General features: G+C 43.6%; 1 protein-coding gene across 1 annotated transcript in view; it reads right to left on the bottom strand.

The window, feature by feature from the left end:
• The window catches only part of LOC146133494 (uncharacterized), a 28,638-nt gene extending 10,682 nt beyond the window's left edge, over positions 1-17,956 (bottom strand). Inside the window, exons 1-4 of the mRNA XM_083397765.1 lie at positions 17,756-17,956; positions 1,338-1,454; positions 659-964; positions 104-220 (exon numbers count right to left, since the gene is read on the bottom strand). Of these exons, the coding sequence (XP_083253891.1) occupies positions 104-220; positions 659-964; positions 1,338-1,454; positions 17,756-17,956 (741 nt within the window). The remainder of the gene's footprint in view (positions 1-103; positions 221-658; positions 965-1,337; positions 1,455-17,755) is intronic.
• Between the last annotated feature and the right edge of the window lie 2,167 nt (positions 17,957-20,123).

Below are 20,123 nucleotides of genomic sequence, written 5' to 3'. Positions count from 1 at the left end.
TGTAGGTTTTCGAGGCCCAAGGGTCGCACTTTCAGACGAAAAAAAGTATAGCAAACATCTTTTGAAGTCAAGGGTTGCAACGTACGCCTCCGGCCTCCCTCACCTTGTTGTACTCGTGCTTTTGTTGCTCGGCGATTCGAGCCAGTTGATCATTCTGCTCTTCCATCTTCTGCATTCTCTCCGTGAGGAAGACGCAGTACTTACGGAAGTCGTCGACGCTCTGTCAACACAAGGAAACGGGATAAGTTTCGCAACTTCGATGCGGGATTGTCGCATACAAAATAGGGCGAGAGAGTAGACGGGTATTGTAATAAGACTTCACGTGAAGTTATTCAGGGCGTTTTAAAGGTATGCTGTTTTTAAGAGTCAGTGAGACTATTGTAAGTCAAATTGGTTTGCGAAGCGACAGATTACAGTTTAAACGGTCAACAAGATTATGCATGGGATTAAACCGCTCTGAATATAACCAAATTTCTTTTGATATATAACTTTTTACAACTATTTTCCAGTCTTATGTTGGGGCAGGAAACATATCGACTTAACAAGGGGCTTTACCATAAACACAAATCAATATAAGGCTTTTACCATAAATTTCTCAAACGAAGGGAAGATTGTCAAAAATAAATTCCCCAATCAGACAAAAAAGTTGTATACGCACCACGCTGGTTCCGTTCTGGTGGATGGCTGCTGGTTGCGGCGCGCTCATGGGATGGTGGTTGTTGTTGGGGGAAACCACCTCTGGTGGGTGATGGTGTGGGGACTGGACGTGATGATTGGGGTCCATTGTGGGGTCAACAACGTAACCCCGAGAGTGGGGGGAGAGTTGCTGCTGTTGCTGGGAATATTGCTGTTGTTCCTGCTGTTGTAAAAAATGTTGCTGTTGTTGTTGTTGTTGTTGTTGTTGGAGTGTTACAGTTCGTTGCTGTTCGGGTTGAACTGTGACATAGTTGTGTCGTTTTTGCATCTAAAATAAAAAAAAATGATTTAAAGGACGCACTCTTAGAGGCGAATTTTAACTGAGGCCTTATGCGATTTTTATTTCCTTAACATCAGTTTACAAAATACAAATCTCTTTTCTGGTGTAAACGCATTTATTGACCTGGTCGCTCGTGTACACATAGACACATAAATGATTATATATCGATTTAAACTACATTTTCGTACGGTTAAGTAGCTCATCCTTAAAAGATTCGTACCTAACATCCCTACAAACTTAGAATTTTTCTAATTGCAGAAATAGCGTGCTTCAAAATATTCTCGCGAACTGATAAGCTCAACAAGGTGAAAGTTTTGATGCTTAAACGTAGCACGCAGGTTCAGTTTAATAAATTAATTACCTCGTGGTGGTTTTGGTGCGAGGGAATGTCGGGCCGAAGTCTGCTTGAGCCCTGGACAGGCCCGTGACGTAACGCATTACGTAACGATTCCTCCACGCTGTCGAATTCCATGTCGGGCTGCAAGCAAGTGAGGCGTTATAATGAGGTAAAATCGAAATTTATTCTGTAGCAATGAGAATATAATCGTTAAACTAAACAATAATAAATACATTGAAAAGTTTAATTGAGTGTTTTGAATATTGGTAAGCTATTTAACTTATTTGTGTGCAGAGCGTAGAAACAATTTAACTTTTTTATTAAACACCACACACGGATACATGGTTAGGGTTCGGTTGTGGTAAATCTGCGCCTTTTTAACGGCGCGTGTTGCCGCTTGAAGGAATGCCAGTCTGACTGGCTGTTCGTTCCAAATTCGGGTCAAGCAAGTCACAACAAACGGCCTAATCTTCTAAAATATGCCGAGCATTTGCGATTTTCCCAATAAAAAAATCAGGAATCAAATCGTCTAGAAATCCAAAGTTAGAGAATTCGGCCGAAAAGGGTCAATTGCAGCGACACGGTGGCGACAGTTCAACAAAACAGTGCTTTTTCGTCGCAATAATGCGCAATAGAGCAATAAGGTTGCGCCGCGGGCCGCTTTTACCCACTACAAACATTTGGGAGCTTTAAAACGCCTAAAACCCAACGAACAACAAACCCTTTCGGTGCAATCCCAGTAATCCGTACTAATCCCAGTTTAGCTTCGACAAAAACGGCAAATTGGATTATCGGCTTATGGGGTTGAAACAGTAATGGTGAAGCTACACCATGAAAAAGGTACTCATTATGCAGTTTGAGGATGCCTATATTTTGGAATTTTTATTGGAAATATGTTAGTTTAAAGGTTCCACATGGGGTAAGTACACAACGCAAATCAAGCTAAGGCTGAATTTGGTGTTTCTCTTCACCTATTAAAGATATTAAAGAAGAAAACAACCAAAGAATTAGATTTAAAAGTCTTTGGTCGATGTTGCAACCGTCGCCAACATATTTTATTTGTTACTTATAAGCAGGAAATTATTGTTGAAATTGCTCCTTAATTTTCCCAAGGCCAGTTTGTTTTATTTGTAGGCTTTTCCTTTAAGTTCCTTTTTCCAGAACTGTCCAGCTGTCATTTGCGTTAGGCGCATACAATGCCCCGTCTAACATTGAGGTTATGCTTTCACGGATCATCTGAGTTGCGGAAAAACTTTGCCGGCGAGTTGACAAACGCTTGACGGAAAAAAGCGTACAAAAATTTCGCGCTGGTACCTACCGGGGTTTTGGGGTTATGGGGGTAGGTGGGTTTAATTTTATGGGGGCGGCTGCTTACTTTGAACCGTGCCAGGTGCAATGCAATGCGGGCGGTTTATGGAATGTAAAACAGGTCTACAAAGTGGGCTTCAAAAGCAGCGTGGTAATAGCGACGCTACAATGTAAAAAAACGTGGTCTACAAAGTGGGCTTCAAAAGCAGCTTGGTAATAGCGACGCTACAATGTAAAAAAACGTTTGAACGTTTACTGAAAGACAAGGGTAAAATTTTATAAACATCTGAAAAAGCGCTTCTTTGGAGTGTCAGGTGGAAATCACTGGTACAGCATGAATTACGCAAAAAATCTACAGGGAAGTCTTAGGGCATTTACTGAAAGAAAAGGCAGGCAAACTTTTATAATCATGTGAAAAAGAGCTTTTAAAAGTTTTTGGCAGGAATCACTGGTACAGCATAAATTACTCGGAAAAATCTGTTCAGAAAAACTTTTTATATATGTGTTATACAAAAAAAATATCCGATTAAAAAAGTTTAACGAATTGTAACGTAATGTACAAGTTGCTGCGGCGGGCAATACACACGAGTATACGTCAATCAAACAAACGACACAATAACGTTTCCATGCGCTTGGCGAGCGCCCGCAAACAACAGGCATACTCGGCCGCCGATTGCAAGGCCATTTGGTGCCGCGGGATCCAAATGAGAAGTTATATCCGGGCCGAGAGCGCTGCCGGAAATGTCACGCGATGAACAGGAGCGAAAACCAACCTATCGACATTCCAGCCAGGATAAGGCGCGTAACTATGGCAGGTTGGGCTTGTGGCGCAGGGCAGCAGGCGGAACCGACCTTCCGTAAAGCAAAGCGTGCCAGAAACGCGACTCTGATCAGTTAAACTATGTGACAGCTGGGCGCGGCCTAAGCGGTCGATTCGGCCCTCTTTTTTATTCCAGTTTTTTGTCGGCGGATAACGAAATTGTGAGCGTCTTTGTGCAGAACACAACTTTCGAAATCATGCAACCCATTTTTTTTCTTTTTATTCGCATTTTACTACGTTTGGTGTAAAGGCCTCTATAGTGGGTAAAAAAGGGAGCCGGTCGACTTTTATTTGGCCGCGAATACTGGCCAAACGCTGCACGCTAAAGGGCCGCATACTCAGGACTCTTAAAAAGTCGACTTAACGGGCCACAGGTGGCGTTTGCCGGCAAGCAAAACACTCGACGCAGATGAGCGCGCACTCGGTGGCCTTTTGCACAAGGCGATCAATCCTTCCAGGAAACGAATTTTGTTTAAGCTCGTTTTTTTAACTATACGGGTTGCTTGCTGTGCTGTAGGTCAAGGTGACAAGTTTTGTACACAATTGGTTTAGAAGCGCGTTGGCTGTAAATGAGGATGTACGCTTTTTGTGGTTGCATCTGTTATGTTTCTGGGGGGGCACACTTTTGCGCAAAACTTTGTGTGAGATATACGCTATTAAGGTTTATCTTTGCCTTCTTCCTGTGTTACTTAGAAGGGGGTTTTACCTTTCAGTCAACCTACAGGTTTCTGTTAGGAGCCTTGTTATGTTAATCTAGCACAAATTTAAAGCAATAGATGCAAAAATAGCTACAATACACCAAGAAGCATAACACGTCGCTATAGGTTCATGGAATAGTTAACCCTACTTTTAGTCTGAAACGACTATAGGTGTCAGTTAAGCGCGATGAGCAACACGTCAATCTACAGGCATTACGTCACAGCTTCGAGTCTGGCGCCGGTCGGCCGCAAACGGGTGAGATATAAAGTGTCGGCGATTGGGGGTTTGCGGGCGTCATCGGGTCAAGCAATTTTCGCCTCTACTGGCTTCGTTGCCTTGACAACGTGATCCGTTAAGGTTTACCGGCTCTAAAAAGGTGGCCGGCGAAAAACTTGCACAAGTTGAGCAGCGTATATGTAGCTCCTGGATCTCGATAAATATCAGCCTGGTGGGAAATAGAAATCCGTCGGCTTGACATTTCTGGATTTGCGCCGCTGTTCAATGTGTAGCTGGAAAAATCGTAAACACCCCCTTTCAAATAGGTGGGATTTAAGACTGACAGCGGCGTTTTGATCATCCTTTGTGGGTTTAAATGTTGCAAGGCTTGCGTTGCACTTTGAAATACCAACTGCTGCATACCATTTGGAATGCGTCAACTGCCTTTCTGTTCAACGCAAAATGCATACGCACGTTTAACAGGTTTAAAGAACAAGTTTGAAACATTTCAAAAGCGTGTATTTGGTTTTGACTGTGCTGTATCGTGTCTAATTCGGTAGCGGGAGAAACACGCTACAAACATTTAAAAGCGCGTGATTTCGACATCGACTTGACGCACAATGCAATTCTAATTCAAAAAAATACACTCGCAAATCAAAATCACCACTGAAATGTCTATTTTTCGAGTTAAGTCGGCTGATGGTGACATATAGGCATAAGAGGACATCTGCTAACGAGATTCAGGCCATAAAGATCAACCAGGTTCGCTGTTGGAAGTCAGTTGCAACACTTTATGCAACACCGGTAATTTTTTTCACGCTCGCTGAGCGGGAATGTATACTATGGTAGGAAACAGCGATGGCCTACTTTGGCTGACAGGGATGGTTGCGCCACCTAGATACAGACCGTTTTTGTTTGGCTAATTTAAAAGCAACGGTTCATTGTCTGTTGAAAATGAATAGGAAATTATTTGAAACGTTTAACAAAATGCCACCTATACTTCTATATAAGCTTTGATATTAATTTAACGTCTCATTACAACCTCCAGCCATTATGCTCCGAATCTCATTTTCTCATTTTATGCAAGTGTAGTGACACAAACGTGGAATGAAACAAGACAACTCAAACGTACTTCTGCCTGTTTTTCACCAAACTGTCTTGAACTTTTAAACCGCTTTAAGGTGACACCCAAAGGGCAAACGACGGCAAAGAAGGACACCAAGTCCGCTCTCCAGAGAGGTGTGCAGAAGTAGCGCGTACACAATAAACGAAACCCAAATCCCGACCCGTCGGGTCAATTTGGTGGAAATGCACTTAGGCGGAACAAGCTTCGCAATTTAGTGGTTACCTAATCGGGGGATTAGGGCGCCTTAAAGCTGTTAGAAGTACAAGCACTCTGGCGAGTTTTACACGACGCAAGCCGTGCTCTGGGGCTTTCGCAGCAGAAGGGGATACGGCTTTAAGCGATTTAGCGTGGATCGATGGTCGTAAGGCCACATTTTGAGCCTAGTTCGTTTTTTTAAGGAAATGTGTGTTTTTTACTATCTTTGTGTGAATTTTTTTTACTTGGGGTTAAAAGAGGTCGCATTTCTTTTTTACCCCTGTTCATTTTGTTCTGCACGGCTGATTGGAAACCGGTCTAGAGAAATAGGTCTGGCCGTTGGCCGGTAATTTCATCGTTTTTTCAGGTGAAATAGGTTCATTTCGGAATGGCCTGTTCAGGAAATTTTTACCGCACATTCTAACGGGAGAACGTCGATTTATGTTGAATCACTTGCACCCATTGGGATGACGCAAAAACCCTCGGGACGTCGTTTTACGTGATACAGACGATCATTCTTGTTCTTAGGGTCAGCGTTTCACCAATATTAAGGCCATCTCCGGTGGGAAACGGGCGGCTTGAGAAAGGCGCCGCGTCCAAACCGGGCCAATTAATTGCGGACGGCGGTCGTTAACTTGAAATTGTTTTCGCCGAAATCGATATCGAGGATGCAGGAAAAGGCCGATTTGCGATAATAGCAGCGTCGCAAATAAACCGTAACCGGCTTTAGCGGGCCCGAAATGCCGGCACGCCGCGGTAAGTATGCCAAAGGTGCGCAATTGTCTCGGTTTCAAGTTGTTTTCCGCGCTCATTGGGATGTCAGTAATGGCAGGGTTTTAAGGTGTTTGTTAGCAAATGGTATAATATACTTGTCTTACAAAAGATACTGGTGCAACAAGCGCAGGAAATGGCCTGTCAGTTTCAAAGAAATCATTGTTTTGGGACAAAAAATGGATCTTCTTGCCATTCAATGAACACAAATTTTGAGTGTGGGCGTATTTGTAATATTTACAAACCTTTATTAAAAAAATCAGCCTTTAAAATAATACAACAGTTGCTTTAAAACCCAATTAACGCCTTGAAACAAAGTATAGCATTTACCCAATCGCTTTTGCTGCGCGGTATACGTGGCACTTGTATGCACGGGCTTCGCTAACAAAACAACGCACGAGGCAGCAGGTCGTCGCCAATGAAAAGCAATCCTTTGGAAAGCGATTAAGGCTGCAGATTGCGGCAGCCGGTCAATATTGATTTATCCCTGACAAAACAAAACTGAGCGAGCTCTATCAAGAGGGCTGTCCGACCGTTTGTTATGCCAAGAAACGACTAATTTTTGTTTGTTTTGTCCCCTATTAACGCAGAGCGTACAGCAAAAAAGGCATTCTGCATGAAAATGGTAAAAAGTCAAGTTTTTACCGTTTTTAACGGTCAATTAAATTTTGTAGTGTATTAAAACTTTTTTTTTTCAGTTTTTTCAGGGGTGTAGTTTTGTAATATTGCGAGGGTAACAATTGGAACCGCTGGCAAATTTTGGGTGCCGGCGGTTTTTACAGCGACCGTGTAAACAGACCACTGGACACGTCCTCGGTTATACGCCGGGACGACGACAAGGAGCATGACCCTCGACGACGCAAATCAAAATATTATCATAGCAGTTTGGCTCGGGCCTTTAAACGCGGGGCCACGGTGCTCTCTCGAGCCCGATCGGGGCCATTAGGACGCCGATCGTGGTGTTTATGTTACCCGGGGAAGGGGGAAGGGGATGTGCGCACATTATTACCGGGCCTGGCGTGGACGTGTACCGAATCCTGTAAGCCGGAAGATTGAGCGTTCAAAACTTATGAGAAATTGAGTGAAAGATAGAGATTGCGAAGGGAGAAAAAGAAAAAGGCGAAAAGAGAAACAGATAGAGAGAAAGTGGGCGGAAAGAGTTATGATAAGAGAGAGCAATGGTGCGAGAGAAGGAAAGAAAAAAGAGAAAGAGAGAGAAAAACATAAAAAGCTGTACTAAAAAAAATTTCAAGCCCATCAAAAACAACACGAACGACAGAGAACTGGGAAACATGGAAAAGAAAAAGATATAGAAAACTTAAAAATGCTTAAAAACAGAGGCGCGATTTAATGATAACGACGCGCGGGCGTCATTGCCGAATTGCTGTGCAAACAAACCTGGACCGAGAAAATCTCCCAGGTCCTGTTGTCGAGCGATTAGGGACGACCCCGTGAGCACTTGCTCCACGAAAAGCAGCGATATCGACATTGAGTGTCGACTGGTAATGTGACTGTAATTCTGACAAGTGTCCGAGCGATGTTATCGAAAGAGCAACGCCCCGATAGTCAAACAAGCGCAAGATAAGTCCCAGGTGTTCCGTTGATTCGACAAAAAAAACGCGAACCCGTAATCACAATTTCGAAGTAACAACCGTGCTCGATACAGGCGCTGATGATTTTTAAACCTGCACATCGAAATGGAAATTTCTGTGGCTAGCGAAGATGAGCGCACATTACCTTCGACGTTCGATCACAATTTTGAGCAAGAGCTGTCGGGCGGAAATGCGCAAATTTTAATATTCGCTCAATAGAAAACGCGGCCGGCGTAAATAAGACTGAATGAAAGGCACATGGGTTTCCGCAAGCGTCTATGCCGGTTAATTGGGCTTGAGACCGCAGCCCGCACACAAAAGAACGGCTTACGTTGCAACTTCAAAAGACGACCTTTTTTGCCATCACGGTTTTTTGATGTTTTATGGGCAAATTGTAATGGCGGTAGTTTAAAATCAGCGGTTTGCCTCTTTGCACTTAGCTTTCGTAAAAAAAATCAACAAATCTAAATAAAGAAAAATACATTTTTCGCACCCCTTTGAAAATGGAACTCTGCTGATGGACTTGTGCCTTTTGAGTGGCGCTGCAAAATAACACAAATCACAGCGAAAAATACATCCGACTGACTTTTGAAGGGCATATGAAACCGACCAAGTTCTGTGTACACCAGGAAATAGCGCAAACGTCAAGCGGCTATTTCCGCATTGAAAATCGAGCCGTGCCACAACCTGTATGTGGGCCCTGGGCGGCGGTCTTTTAAATTTAATCTGTGTTTGCTTTCTTCAAAGGTTTTAGGGATTTGGGCGACGGTGATTCGCGGCCAGGCCAAATGACAGCTTTGAAAGTCACCGGGCTTCCTTTTTTCTCAATTTTTGAGCGAGCTTATTATAGCCACGTCGAGAATGTAAAGCCACAAAAGCTGGCTAAGTTTAAAAGGGTTTGAAAACTGACCGTAATAAAGCATAGCTGAAAAAATGCACCCGTCATCAATAAAACAGCCTAGTGAAATGGTACAGATATCCAATAGCCATAAACATACTTGCGATATCAAAATGTATTCGACATTTCCGATGGGTTGTAGGTGCTACACTTATTTCCCGTGCTATCATGTCGATATGTTTTTAGGCACCTTTTCTCCCTAAAGAGAAAAGCACTAGGCTTTAAACAGGAAGTTGTTGTCCCAGTAAAAGCTGTCGTATTACCCAGAAACTCAAACAGGTAGAAATCAATCGATATGATAGTCCTATATACGTATAAATTGTTTTTGATTTCCCAAGGCTAAGTATTTATATAACTTTTTACGTCATTTACATTACCGAGTGTGCGAACTTATATTTTACGTTCGCCAGGAGACCACTTTTTCAATTATCAGAAGTTAAGGTCGAACTTTATCGAAAAAGGTCAAGCAGATTTCAATCGTCTAAATTTTCACTGCACCACTAGAAATGTTATGAGGTAATAGGTTGGCGCGGATTTGAGGAACAAGATTTTTGAAAATCGATATAAGAAAGGGCGATATTCGAAGTACACAACCTACGCCTGTACGTTTAGTGCAGGGGTTCTTAAACTGGGGTCCATGAGCCCCTTAGGGATCCGTGAACAAGTTTTATGGTGTCCATGAAGACCTAATTGAAATTTTAGTGTATATTTAAGAAATAATAAATTTTAAAAAGAGTTTTAATAAAACTAAACCGGTTTTTCACTAAATGTAATTAGACTGCATTTCACTTGCACATTTTTGGATATTACATTTTGACGTCAATTTAGTCCATTTGTATTATAACGTCAATTTATGAGGTCATCTCTGAAATTTTCTTGTCTTCCGTCGTCCACGCGAAGCCAAAAAACAAATAGGGGCCCGAGGTAAAAAAGTTTTAGAACCCCTGGTTTAGTGTAATAAAAAATTGTATTGCGAAAAATTTCGGTGCAATCGACGCTACAGTGTTAATAAATTAAGTTTCGATTCGATAAAGTCAACTGACCGGTTATCCAGTCGACTGACCTTCGCACGACCTCTATGGACACTGGGCCAATCAAATACGGCGTTTAGCAGTAAAGTGCTTCAACAAGTTGGTTAACTTTGCGGCGCAAATATAGCGCGTTGGCGACGCGACAATTTCGACCTTACAGTACTCTCCAGGGCTTGACCAAAGTTATGGTCAATTTTCGAGGTAACATTACACCCGTGACCCGACATACTGAGAATTGCATTCGCTGCCCTCGTACAGACGTAATTGGACAAATGACAAGCTTCGAGGTGCACGTCGTTAGATACAGATGTATCAAATGCCTGGGTCCCCGAGGTATTATTGTAGAACGAGAGACATGATGAGAAATACGTACTTTTTCGTAATGCTCCATTTCAATTTTAATAAAAAGAGAAAAACAAACAACTTCTTGGAATAGCTAAACGTTGGTGCCATATTGAGTCGATTTTTTTTATATAATTATAGATTTTTCGACTTACTTGGTGTTTGGGTGGGGGTATTCCGAGTTCTGTCCTTGTCTCGTTAAACCTCATTTCCAGTTGTGTTGGATAATTTTAACCAATGCCGTTTCTTCGATGTCAGCTTAAAGAGAGTTCCCTTGCTCGAAAAAATCAATAATCACTAACTTTACATAACATTACTTACATTGAAAACCTGGGAAAATACAATACGTTTAGTATTCCGTGTACATAGTTGTGACACAACAACAAATAAGTTTTAAAAAAGATCACTAAAATAATACAGGTGCTTGACCCAGTGTCACTGACTTTATCTACATTTTTTCTTACTTACTGCAAAATCCGACAAACCAATTTTGTCTTTCATTCTTACATTTTATGCTGGCTCGTAATATCACGCTTCCTTCTAACCGTACGGGACGCATTGACCAGCCGCTTGAGCGAAAACAACGGCAAACCACCTGTCCTCACAGCAGGCATACAAACTCAACTACAGCAGGTATATACGGGCGGTTTAATTTCTCCTGGCCCGATCTGCGCGGCGCGGGCCATAAACTTGAGAGCGCAGTTCGTTGACAGGTCAATTGCGTCGCGTTTTACGAGCGCGTGGGCCGATCTTTCGCACCGTGCATTCAAGCCGCTTTCAAACGACTCAGGCAGGGCGAAATGGGCAACAGCAGGCAAGCAAAAAATGCTGTTTTCGAAGTGACGAGCTCGTATACTTTCACGACGCGCGCAGGTCGCCACCGACGTTACGACTGACAGCCTGCGCCTTGTTTTTTCACACGCAACCGCTCTGTGGCCTGTTTGCACGCAGGGCGCGTTAAAACGACCGGGTCCGCAAAGCCATAAAATTCAGTCGTTCTTTCACGGATAACGTGTCTATGGTGTTTGTTTAAGCATATTTTGAATAAAAATCAACGCGTTCATAGCGATGTGGGTCACATATAGATTAGCTGTAAAGTTGCAATTTTAATACTTTAGTAACTGTTGTTATCAACATAACCCATAATTTATGCCATTAACCTGGAAGTATTTTCTCGAATTGCCAGAGACAAATTTAGTATTTTTCTCGGATTAAGGTAAAAGATCTAAAGTCCTAAACAAAACATGCATCAAATAACAAGAAAAGAAAAATCAAAGTTGTCCGCAGATTTAGTCAAACTGCGCTACCCGTTGTTCCAGAGGTTTTATTAACACTATGAGCAGAGACCTGTGGGAACGACTTGTGTTTTACTCGCGCCGAGATCACTCGAGGTACTTGCGAGGAGGGCGCGTATACACAAAACACAGAAGCCGAAACTAGAAGAGTATACACACTTGCCAAGCGTTTAGCGGCGCTTCGCTGCCCACGACGTTTAAACTTACCCCGGCCCCAGTAAGAACTTACTCTGGGGTTAATGAGCTAATGTGTCATGGCGTAGATAAAACAGGCGAGTGTATATTGCAGTAATACGCTTCCGATAATAACAAATGGGATACGCATGTTGATTGTTGGTCCTATCGGAACTCGTCCGATACTAGGGTGGTACTATCGGTGCTGATCCGATACTATCATAAATTATGCGCATATCGTCTACGGAATTGGACCTATTACGTTTTCCTAGTATAAAACGCTAAGTTTAGCGTAACAGTGCGGAAAACAGTACGTTTGCAAGTTTTAATTTCATAAACCTGGCGTTTGACCTTAAGATGACGTCATTGATTATCGGATCTTTAATTTTAAGCTACAATATTAGTTACCGATGACAAAATAAAACCTGAAGTATCGAACATCTTAAGGGGTGAAACATATCACTTTCAGCTTAGTGTTTACAACAACCCTGCCCTTAAAATTTGCTCAGCTGTTCAAACTGCGCGCCAGCAAAGCAATACCGGCTCATACTTGGTGCTAACCCTTCAGCGCCCGTCTGTTGCAAGGGAACACACGGAAAAGGTTCGCTTTCGTCTCACAACCAACGGGCAAAGGCAGGCGAAAAAGCGGCCAGACGTGTGATTCGTGTTGTCGCAACAGAAATGAAAGCGCCGCCTTGCCGCGTCTTGTCCTGGCTTGCTTCAAACGGGGCGCGCGGGCCGCTTGCGCTGCTTCTAGAACTCACACAAACACGGGCTTACGCGGGCGCAAACACGACTCACGGCGGCAGGAGGCGGCCCACATTCCGGTAGCCGAAAAAAATGCGGCCGCTTTGGGACTTCAACCTCGTTTTTGAGATATTTTCGCACCATAAATGGCAAAACCTATACTAGAGACCGATTTCTAACCGCAAACACATATACCTTTCGGTAAAAATACACTGCAATGACACCTGAGCGCAGAAACGTGGTTTAAAAGTGGCCTTGGTTCTTTTAAAGCGGCCCTATATGCCGGCCAAGCCAAATGCAAGTGCATTACAACGCGACCGTCCAAACAAGCCTGTCGTGATTGAAGAGCTTACAAGGCAGCGGCGGTGGCGGCAGCTTCAAGTCTATCATGGGCGCTGGTTAGTTGACACGGACTATAATAGGATGATGCGGCCGAAGTCGTCGTTTTTTTTTGGGAGCTGTAGCTGACCCCGGGTCTTGAGTTCATCGCCCGCAACAAAGTAGCTTTGGTAGAAACCTCTTTGTTAAAAATAACAGGCGTTTCGCGTGCTGAATGGAATTTGTTACTATTTTCCCAGAACAGTTTATGTGAAAACGATTTGGCATGCAAGATTATTTACTATGCATAGGTAAGTGCAAACTATTAAAATTTTTTTTTTTAGTTTTTGTATTTAAAAAAGGGGGGCGGCTTTCTGTCCACAGAACAGAGGCGTGGACAAAATCACGTTTGAGCAACTTAACCACTAAACATTTGTGGCCAGTTTTCGACCCCCAGTATTTTCAGGGTCCTGTTTAATCAGCAAGGGGCCAGTCAGCCGAAAAGGGATTAACGTAGTGATTAAATTCCGCAAACATTGAGGGCTTATACCCAACGCAGTTGACGCACTATCGATTAACAATATCGCAAAACCTCGAATGCGCTGGCTTGTCGTTTTAATTTCGCGCCCGGGACGATTTACAACCTTAAAGCCGGACAATGACAAGACGAAATGCTATACGAGGCGGCCGTTATTACCTGTCAAGCAATTAAAATAGCCGACAGTGGCACACAGCTGTAAACCTCAAAAGCGCATGAGATTTATGGCAGTTTAGCGCGATTTAGCAAATCAGACATCTTCTCTCATTTCTTATAACAGTGCAGTCTTCTCTTTTTCTTGTAATCGTTTTGCAAGAAAAAATCTTTTTTTGTAATTCGATTGTGGCACGCCAATAATAAAACAAGATCGCGCCATACCTTTTGTAAACAAAGTTTCCAGAAAAATTATAGGGCAAATTTTAATGCGTTGTCTTCCGTACAATATGGCAAGCCGTAGAATAGATAAATTCGACAATATATCAGTTATCAAATGTATGGTGATTTTCCAGTCTTGTATGCATGCCCACCATTTATAATTCGATTAGACTATTTCAAAAATCACAAACAGCTCAGCAGCACACCTAAAAGATTCTCTCGAGGCAAACTGGTGTTCGAGAGCGACTGTCAAATATCGTCGGCCGATGTGTTTACGACGCAAACACGGCGCCTTTCGGACACGGACAGCTATAAGGCCGCTCCTGCATGCCAAGTGGCCACATGCCTATTCCACTCGGCCGCGTCGCTACAGGTCGGATCGGGTTTCCAGGAAAAACGTGGCGGCGGCCGATTTGTTTGCAGCGCCCGTCTTTGCTGCGCGTTGCGGCTTTCTTGTGAGAAGCATCACCTCTTTGCCAGTGAATTCCGCCGTGAGAACACTATGTGTTCGAGGGGTCATTCTGAAATTTGGCCAGTTGCTTATTATTCAAAAGCTGGCAATACTGAGGTCGGCGGTTCGAACCCTGACCAAGGCATAGAAAAACACTGGGCCGTCGAATTTCGTTCGCCAAAATACAGCACAACGCTAAAACAACGTGAACCAATTATCTCCGTAAACAGTAGGACAAATACCTAACCTATACTCAAAATTATGTATTTCGTGTATATGACCAAGTATGGTACCACAACTCCAAAGATGATCTCATATAGGCTTTCTTCACTCTGTTTCCATTATACAAAGCAACAAGTTCTAAAGATCCAGATTGCAACCGTGCCCTTATACGCTGTCGGGAATACGAATTAGGCGCGCGCGGTCTTATCGATTTTTAATGGGAAATAATGCAGCAGCGGGCTGCGCTTGATTCTAATCCGAGGCCGCGCGGTGACAGGCCAATTTTCTCACCAACTGTCCAAGTCGGATTTTTCGCGCAAACCGTCTGCCGGTTCGAGGTGGTTTCAGCGTGACGTTTTGTCGATTTACAGCTGTCGAATTCCCCTTTCGAAAGCCGGAATTCTCCCCGTCGACCTTCGACTCTGCAAAATCCAGGCAAAATTTGGAAGTAAGGCAGGGTAATAATCTACTATGCGTGACTTTCGGTTGCGACTTATGGGGGAGCTATGTGGAAAAAAACCTTCTGACATGCATACGATTAGGTAGATGTGATATTTTTGGCACAGATGTACTTCCCCCCGTATGACCCCCCAAACTCTGAAATTTTGATTAATATCGATGTATCATGAGCCATGACGTCATGCTTCCAATACACCAAAAAGTAACCGACTGGCCAGGGACTCCAAATTCGGACCTATTTTAAAAGCAACTTTTTAAGGTAAACTTGAGATTTCAGGGTATAGAAAAAATCTCAGCGTGATTCGTCAAAGAATAACATAATAGCTTATAAATTGGTGCGAAAAATCGTTAAACGGACGAGTCCGTTTCGAAAGCAGAAAGCATCTCACCAAAAACTAATTTTACAAAATTCACAAAAACAGCATCAATCGTTATCAGCGCGACCGACACTATCTTGAGTGCTCGACCTCGACCGCCGGACGCAACTCATTAAAGTGATGAGCCGAAAAATGTCAGCTCTTCGGGTTGCAGCCCCGTGTACTGCTGCTGTACAGACACGACTAGTCGACGATTTCGCCCTAGTAAACTTAGACGCGAGAGCACCTGACTGGCTGAACGAAGGCGAGATGGGGCTACTGATGCAGCAAAGCAGAGGCTTTTAGAAGCCGCGTCCTAAATCAACACGGCTGCCAATTACGCGCCCGTTTTGGTGATTGCGAATATGCTCGCCCGTTTGTAATTAAACCGGCGCGCACGCGTAGGTTAAACGGCAAACATCCGTTCAAAACATTGGCCTAAACACTGCTTTGATTTGCTTTTATAAAAGTAAGCAACGCACCAACCACCGCTGTACACTTTCCTGCGCATCAATTCCGAAAAAAATGACAGGTGCTCTTTCTTTCGACCAAATATGGCGTTCCCGCGCTGTCTCAAAACCGCGGCTTATATTCTCGTTTGCGTTTTCCCGCTGCACTTTAAGCTGCGGTGGAAAAGCCAACATACCAATGTGAATGCGTTACGTAATGCGCGCTGAGAACAGTTTAAATGCCGGGCTACATGTCCTGGCGGCCTGCCGCTACACGCAAGTCTATTTACACTGTTGCCCCCCAAACGCGCAATAGTATTTCTTTCTTAAATCCTATATATGTCGATTTCACCAGCCATATAATAGCGACCAAGCGGCAAATCGGATATTGAACTAGTGTTGGAATAAAGCACAAAGGCGCAGTTAAAGACGCTCATCGAAACAATACAAACTGGCTAAAACCTGTCCTGCTTAAAAACCTAAACCTTGTTTGACTTGTGTAGCCCCGAAATACACATGCTGCCGCAGCTACAAGGCCCTGGGGAGATTACCAATGCCGGTAGCTTAGTACTTTCTGCTGCTAGGGACGCCTTGTACCTTGATAAGGGAACACTTAACTTGTTTGCCCACTTCTCTATTCAGTTAAAGCCCCGGTGTATCTTGCGTCTTGCGGCTGACCAGCAGTAAAGCGTAGATCTATGCTGGTTCGACCATGAATTAAGCGTAAATTTAAGGATGTCTACCCAAATATGACTAATACAATCAAGAAGAGGCCGTCCCACAGGAGAAATTAAGTTTTTTTTCTAAATCACTTTACCGATTTCACGAGCCTGACCTTATTGACAGCTACATAAAAAGTACAATTAAAAATAAGGCAAAAATTAGAGATAACAAGCATTACGAGGCTGTATATTAGCTGTGAAACTAATTCTCTTTGTAACGAAAAACCCTCATTCCTGAAACGTGACAATTTTTAGGGCTTTCTCTTAACACGCCCCAAATTTATCACAAAACGTCAATTGTCCATCCGGTTCTGGTAATCGCTTTACGCAGAACAGCATACGTAAGATTTTTGTTAAGGCGCCAAGTTAAATTTCCCGTTCGTCAAGTCAAGCTTTAAAGTCAACGATTAGGCTAAACAGTATTTAACCTGCCGTGCCAATGCCATCCCGATTTAGCCAAAGCGAACACAAGCAAACGGAGACGACTGGACATGACCGGGCAAAACACAAAGCAGATTAACATGCCAAGAGGCGACCGAATTCCGCTGGCAAGCTAAGGTTTCGCGACAATACGGAAACCCCGGCGTTTCGGCGAGTGCCACCGCGACGAAAATTGCCGACGCCCGGCTAGGGAAGTTTTCAGTGAGGGGGGTCTGCTGCTGTTCGTGAGTGACGAATGTATTACTGCGGGTGTCGCGCGTTCCTATACTTTTTGCCTTACATGTCGTTTCTTAAAGGAAAAGGCACTAAAATACCCGGATGGATAATATAGAGCCAGTTTTGAAGCTGATTATTTCGAATTTGTACCTCGTTTTGCTCTGTTTTTTTGCAAAGTCAAGACTTGTATAGCGGCCGTTTAAAAACTGGACAAAAGTTGGATTAAAATATTCGAAGTTGAAAACGAGGCTCTAAACCTGTGTTAAATTAATCGTCCTCCCAAATTAAGAATTCTACACCTTACAAAAAATGGTAAAAAATCACGGATTTAACGCATAAAACTCTACTAGTGGGGGCAATACAATTTTCGGGGATAAAAGTGGCGAATTTGACCAAAACAACACTTCATTGAGGGTCACGTTCCAGTTTGCGACCCCTTAAAGCGAAATTGTGGTACAAAGCTCATACAGCATTCGCAAAAAAATGGATGAAATCCGATTACAAAAAGATGGTGTCTATTTGTCTTGCAAGAGACGACGAAATCAGTCGACCCCGTGACCAGCGAAAAGATAGCGGGGACTTGAGTCAGCCATAACCACCCGGCCGCATTTTCGGCATGATGTCAGCGCCCTGGTTTTCGACCGACCCAGGCAGCATTACGTAAGTGCATAGCGGACCCACTCGAGGTGGCAATTTGCTTGGCGAGTAACGTGGGGTCGGTCTCCTGGCTTTGGCGGTGGCTGTGTAACTCGCTGTCTCTTTTTTCCTATCTCGGCGTTGGCGCGACCCCACCAAGAGAAATGGATCATGCTTGGTTGGTTTGTTGGTTGGCTGGGCCGACTTTGGAATTCGCGCGGTCTGATTAAGACAGGCTGGGCACATTTTTCTGTTTTAAAGTGTTAAAAAGCAACACTTATTTTATCATCAGCGGGTAAAATTGTGTTCAATGCCTTTTCGGTCACTTTTTTCACAGTTGGTTACTTAATCAGGAATGCTAAGAGTCTCTTTTATCTGCAGTCAAGTTACCTGGGCGAAATGACATGTTAAGATTTTTATAAAGCAATATCTCCGAACAATCAGCAATCACACTTTGAGCGAAAAATAAGTAAAAAAGTTCGCCCAGGTAGCGCTTGGCTGCAGATAAAAGAGACTCGAGGCATTCCTGATTAAGTAACTAATGTCTCACCTGAAATTACCCCGACCCAAAAGCATTCCACAGAGTGTGGAACGCACTCAAACTCGATAGCTTACTTTGGTAGAGTAATTTCAAACATGCTGCTTCGACGACAATTCTAAAAGGGTAGATTTTTTGCCAAAATGCGTTAGGGTGAAGGAAAAAGCCCTGCTTTTAACGCGACTAAAATCGATTTGGATCACTAAACCAGCACGAAATTTGCATATACGGCCGAAGCACATCACATAAAACAACAATAGGTTTCTACCCATCAATTTTGGAGGAATATTTACCATTGCAATTTGCAAAGTTTATTCAGTTCGTTTCCTAGGCCAGGAAAATCTCTTTTAACTAAGTGGAATAATATTTTCTCAGCTCTACAAAATGCTATGTAAACATGGTGGAAAATAAAATAAAAACATGATAAAAAAGAGAAATTCCGCTGATTAGGGCGCCACAAAATACAGTCAGCTCTTTCCCGGGGGTCTGGCATTCCTGCCGTAGCGACGCGGAATTTTGTCGCGAGCGCCCAGGATAGGCCTCTAATGGAAATCTGGTATTTTGCGGGAAAAGACCCCGTCTGGACGCCGCCGCAAAACAAGCCCAGCCAACCGTGCTTAACGCTGGCTAAATGGACAAAAAAAACTTCAACGACGAAAGAGTTTTAGGATGCGCACACACAAGGCTGCCAAAAGCAGCTTCAAAGCTGTTTTTTGAACGAAATGAGTCACTTCGTTTAACTTTCCTTGTCGCTTACGTTGTCCTTAACTTGATGCCAAACAAACACTAAAACAGCGTTCAGTTGGCGTTCTCTGTCAGTTTGCTTTCTGTCAGTTTGCGTTCAACTTTTAACAGTAAGAGAGCGGTGTACTAACTAGCTCTACGTTTAGTGCAAACTTTTCTGTTTGAGCGACATTTTCCATAAACTGAAGTCTAACAACCTTTAAATTTTACTTCAAATCACTAGCACAGCAAAATACAGCAGTAGAGCTGAGAGCTAACAGTAAAACACACAAACTTGCGCTTGCACCTGCCAACCAACAGTTCTTAAACTTCAGTAACCTTAGCGCAACCCCAGCGAGCAAGGCTAATGCAGCGTGTTTGCCGAACACCGCAAATCGATGCACTTCTCATTCACGGTCGACGCGCAATCGCGCCTTAATCCAAGTCCGAAAGCGGGGTAAATAAATCCTCGGGAAAGGGCGAGAGCGAGCTCTCTCTACACAAAAACAGCAGCATCACACTAAGCGAAAAACAGCTGTTCAGAGCGCATAAACCTTACTGCTGGCGGCAGGCGCATCGATTGAACGCTTTCGAGCACCGCGGACCGAATGGCGTGTTTGCGTTTGAGGGAAAAAATGGAATCACCTTTCTCGCGTCGCGCGCGCGTGGAACAGGCGCTGGTAGCCGAAGCCCCAGGCGATTTTTTTGACGTTTCGGGCTCAATTGTGCCAGGGCTTTATCGGAGGGCGCAAATTGTCACCTTGGGCCGTTAGCGGCGCGGCCGAAAAATACGACGCCTCACATTTCGGGTGCTTTTACCTCGCAATTTCGGGGGCGCGAAATTCGCACGAGCCGTTTCGCGAGCCTGGACCAATGGTTATTGTTGTAACCTTTCTCGGTTTCTCGCGACGAAAGTGAAAAATGCATCGGGAACACCGAGAGCGAAAATTGCCTTGACGTGTTGCAAGCAATTCTCAAACCGCGAGTCCCAATTTTTTTCGCCAGCAAAGTTCATTGAAGTTTTTTCGAACTGAATTAAAACTCGGCGGTTTTTACCAACCTTAAGTGGCAATATTCAAAAAAGGAAGGCCATATGTGCATTTTGTAGATTTTTCCGACGAACTATAAACTTTAAAAAAAAGTATAAAATGA

Source organism: Ascidiella aspersa, chromosome 9, assembly GCF_963924565.1.
Source record: "Ascidiella aspersa chromosome 9, kaAscAspe10.2, whole genome shotgun sequence".
Taxonomy (NCBI): domain Eukaryota; kingdom Metazoa; phylum Chordata; class Ascidiacea; order Phlebobranchia; family Ascidiidae; genus Ascidiella; species Ascidiella aspersa.
The sequence above is the reverse complement of the archived record's forward strand: the minus strand, read 5'-3'. Positions and strand labels throughout refer to the sequence as shown.